Raw genomic sequence first — 4,443 nt, forward strand, 5'->3', positions numbered from 1 at the left:
TATTGGCTCAGCTCTACTTATATGGCCCCATCACCAGAGTATCTCAGAAGCTTTAATATATTTATCCTCACAACATCCTTGTGAGGTAGGGAAGCGTTAATATCCCCAGTTTGCAGGAACAGAGAGACTAAGTGGTTTGCCCTACGTCACACAGGAAGACTGTGATGGAGGAAGGAAATGACCGTGTCTCCTGAGTATCAGGCTAGTGTGCAAGCCACTGGAGGGATTGTTCAGGTTCCTGCCTGAGAAAAATAGCTGGTTCACTTTGAAAAAAAGAGATAAAAGAATCACCAGGGAGTTTGCACAGGTTTTGTAGGCAACACAATTATGTGCAGTTATTCCCAGGGGACATGAAAGATGTTCTAATAATCCCACCTGTGCCTGGTCTCATGTTCAGACTTGGCAGCACTCCAAAGATTCTGTCCCAATATGCCACCAAAACAAATATAAACAACCCCTCCGACCTCCAAAAACAATCCCCTTTGGGATCAAGAACATCAGACATCTCCCTCTTGTAGGTTTGTCGTTTAAACTCCAAAGGAGATGGTATAAATTTTCTCCTTTGGTTCCGACATGTGGATACAATTGTCATTTAGAGCTAATTCACGTGGAGATCAGACTCACTGAAATCAGAGTCCTGATTATCTGAACAGCACATTTATATTGTTTTTTTCTGTTGCAGAATAAGCACAGTGACAAGGGAAATGATGCCCATGCCGCTCGCATTCTGAGAAAGGGAAGCGATTACTTAGGTAAGAATAACATATTGCAAAATAAAGGGCGTCTCAGAGTATTAAAACTTTTATTTCTATTTTTTTGAAAATGTATTTTGATGGTAAAGAAATGTGTCCAGTCGGCATATTTGCCACATGTGTCTGGGGGAGATCAAGGATGTGGATTGTTTCATTAATTTTGTACAGTGATGCGGTGCAGGTGATGGACTATTCTGGAGGTAGATATTCTAAGAACACTGGATCCTCAGCTGGTGTCGGTCAATGTAGATCCATGGAAGTCGATTCCCATTCATGCTACCTAAGCATTTGACCCATCATTCTTTATCCACAGCTGAATCAGCAACTCCCACTCCCCTCCGTTTAGTTCCTAGATTTATATCCTCTAGATGTGGGACTAGTCACACTCGCAGACTGCTGAAAGAGGGGAGCAGTGTTTTAGAGAAACCTCCCATTGTCACAGCCAGTGCGTGTTCTGGTGCATGGCGTAGCAGATGCACTTTCAAAAGCCATCAGTCTAACTCCTTCCCCGTTGATATACATCCTGAAAAACAATCTTTAGAAACATGAAAACTAGCGATGGTCAAAACAATGGATGGAGCAATTCTGTCAGAAAATGCAAATTTGACAAAAAAATAACATTTTGCAGGAATGCATTGATTTTGATTGAATTTTGGATGGGAACATGGCTAACCAAAATATGTTTTACTTTCTCATTTTGTTTTTATAGTGTAGAAATGTTTTGCTCTGATAAGGTAAAAATGTTTCATTTTGAGTTTATCGTATTGTTTTATTTCATATTTACTTTTATATTATATTAAAACTTTAATAGTCTATATTATATTAAATATATTACATTACATTATTATTTTAAAATTACTGAAAAAAATCAATATTATCAAAAATATCTTTTCAATGTTTATGAATTGAAATTCTTGTTCGGAATTACCGTTCCTGGGTAAAGTTTGAAACATCAACATTTCATTCTTATTTGGAATGAAATCAAATTTCAAAATTTGGATTTAACCATGGAATGGAAATTTCCTTTTCTAATGAGCTCTAACTTAAACCAATAAAGAAAATGTGTAAGGCCAGATTCACCAAGGGATTTAGGCGTTGGAATGCTCAGTGTTATACTGCCTAACTTTTAGGTCCCTAGAAAATTTCTAGGATTCACAAAACCTGAGTTAGGACCCTGGGTCCCCTATGCCATGGGGGGAGGGGGAGGGGGAGGAGAGAAAGCTGACTAGGAATGGGGTCCACAAAAGCCAGCATGCTGAGTGGGAAGCTCGCCAATGGGAGAATGCCCTAAGCGCTGTCCCTCAGGAGTTCAGCACCTGAGTCCCGACTGCTTGTGATCGATGGCCAGGAGGACGGTCCTGTAGACCGGCACCTAAGCGGCTTCTTTTGAGAAATGCAAGGGAAGGAAGTGTTGGTGCTCATGCTGGCATCACCAACCTTCTAACGTTTATTCTGGTGGTAAAAGCAGTCATCCAAAGTGTGGGAGACCCAAGTTCAATCCCTCCCCTGATAGGTCGGGGCCCCGGTATAAGGAGCGGAACAGGAGAAATAGGGTAAAATTTTAGGAGGGAGTTAATTGTGTGTGACATCAGAAACTCTGAAGTACAAACAAGGGGCCAGGCTACTGGTACACATACTCTAGAAGCTCATCGTGTAACTCTGGCAACTCAGTATGGTGAATATAGATCCCTTTCCTACAATTTTGCCTGCCTGCCACGTACCTTATTGTATGAAACAACTAGCCTGGCCCCATAAAAGAAAGTGGACAAGCACCTATGTCCTATATCCTCACCTTAATAGCTTGCTGTACAAAGAGTACCACTGACCAGGGGTGGAATTAATCAACCTGGTTAACTGTATTTGAATCTAGTCATAATAAATTATATTGTAATAAGACAGCACTGGGTGAGCTCTTGGCAGTAAGCACTGAATGTGGGACTTCTATCTAGTAGAATGATTTCAGAGTGGTAGCTGTGTTAGTCTGTATCAGCAAAAAGAACAAGGAGTCCTTGTGGCACCTTATCTCACATTTATTTGAGATAAGGTGCCACAAGTACTCCTCATTCTTTTTGCTATCTAGTAGAATATAAGCCTCTACTGCCTGATCATTCATTAGCCATCCCTCGATTAGAGGAGGATCTCTACCATGGATCTACATATGGGTCCTGAGATAACTCAGGAATCCAATCCTGGGACCACAAATCTGCCCACAGTTGGTACAGACATTTCGTGGCTGGCCAGCTCTCTGCTGGGAGAAAGTTCTTTCTTTTTCCTACCGCCTGTGCTAAGAGACCCATGGCTGTTAGTTCAAAACCCATAATGGAGTCTTAAACCTCTGTTAGATCTCACCAGAGAACCACATGGTATATGATCAGAATGACCCCAAGGAATTGATACTCAGCCTTTATTTGTCTCTTCTTTCCATGTAATGCTCGCTTTCTCCCTTGTGGGGAACAGCACATCTGGGATAAATGTTGAAGGGGAATCACACCACTGTGACGGAGTTCATCTTGTTGGGATTCACGGACAACCAGCCCCTGAGAGTCATGCTCTTTGTGGTGTTTCTGTTGATCTACCTGCTCATCCTGGTGGGGAATCTCAGGATGGTCACTTTAATCAAGATTGAGTCCCGGCTTCACACCCCCATGTACTTTTTCCTCAGTAACCTGGCCCTCTTAGATGTCGGCTACTCCACCGTCATCGCTCCCCAGACACTGATGGCCTTTGCAGTGGAGAGCAAAGCAATTACATTCACTGGGTGCGCTCTGCAGTTCTACTTCTTCTGCATTGCTGTGTCCTGTGAGTGCTGCCTGTTGGGGGTGATGGCGTATGATCGCTTCACAGCCATCTGCAGCCCATTGCTGTACACCGTCATCATGTCCAAGCGGTTCTGCGTGCTGCTGGTGCTGGGCTCGTACCTAGCCAGCTGTGTAAATGCAACAGTTCAGACTATATTTATATTCCGTTTGTCCTTCTGTGGATCAAACATCATCAATCATTTCTTCTGTGATGTGCCCCCCATCCTGAAACTGGCCTGCTATGGCACCCACATCACAGACATTGTTCACTTCACCTTTTCTATTGTAATTATAACATCTACTCTCCTGACCATTGTCACCTCCTATGTGTACATTGTGATTGCTATTCTAAGGATCAACTCCACGGAGGGCAGGCGCAAAGCCTTCTCCACCTGCACCTCCCACCTGACGACCGTCGCCATCTTCTACGGAACGGTCACTTTTATGTATTTACGGCCCAGTTCAAAGTACTCCATGGACCAGGACAAAATCATCTCTGTGTTTTATTCCTTGTTGATCCCCATGCTGAAAGGGGGGAGGGATAGCTTAGTGGTTTGAGCATTGGCCTGCTAAACCCAGGGTTGTGAGTTCAATCCTTGAGGGGGCCACTTGGGGATCTGGGGTAAAATCAGTACTTGGTCCTGCTACTGAAGGCAGGGGGCTGGACTTGATGACCTTTCAAGGTCCCTTCCAGTTCTAGGAGATGGGATATCTCCATTAATTAACCCCCTGATCTACAGCCTGAGGAACAAGGAGGTGAAAGAGGCTTTTAGGAGGATGATAGGAAGGTTTTTTTTCTCAGTGAATGTAAAGGTGGAGACTTTATTTTGAATAAATAAATGGGAGTAAGATGGTGGAGTCACTTCTCTGTGTCGTTATCTTGAGTTCCGTGA

At 43.2% G+C, this 4,443-nt stretch overlaps 1 protein-coding gene across 1 annotated transcript; it reads left to right on the plus strand.

The window, feature by feature from the left end:
• Nucleotides 1-3,223: 3,223 nt before the first annotated feature.
• Nucleotides 3,224-4,108, plus strand: LOC135980547 (olfactory receptor 5AR1-like). The gene has a single exon (XM_065580496.1). The coding sequence runs from the start codon at nucleotides 3,224-3,226 to the stop codon at nucleotides 4,106-4,108; it is 885 nt and encodes a 294-aa protein (XP_065436568.1).
• Nucleotides 4,109-4,443: the final 335 nt, after the last annotated feature.

This window comes from Chrysemys picta, unplaced genomic scaffold (assembly GCF_011386835.1).
Source record: "Chrysemys picta bellii isolate R12L10 unplaced genomic scaffold, ASM1138683v2 scaf4201, whole genome shotgun sequence".
In the NCBI taxonomy this organism is placed as follows: domain Eukaryota; kingdom Metazoa; phylum Chordata; order Testudines; family Emydidae; genus Chrysemys; species Chrysemys picta.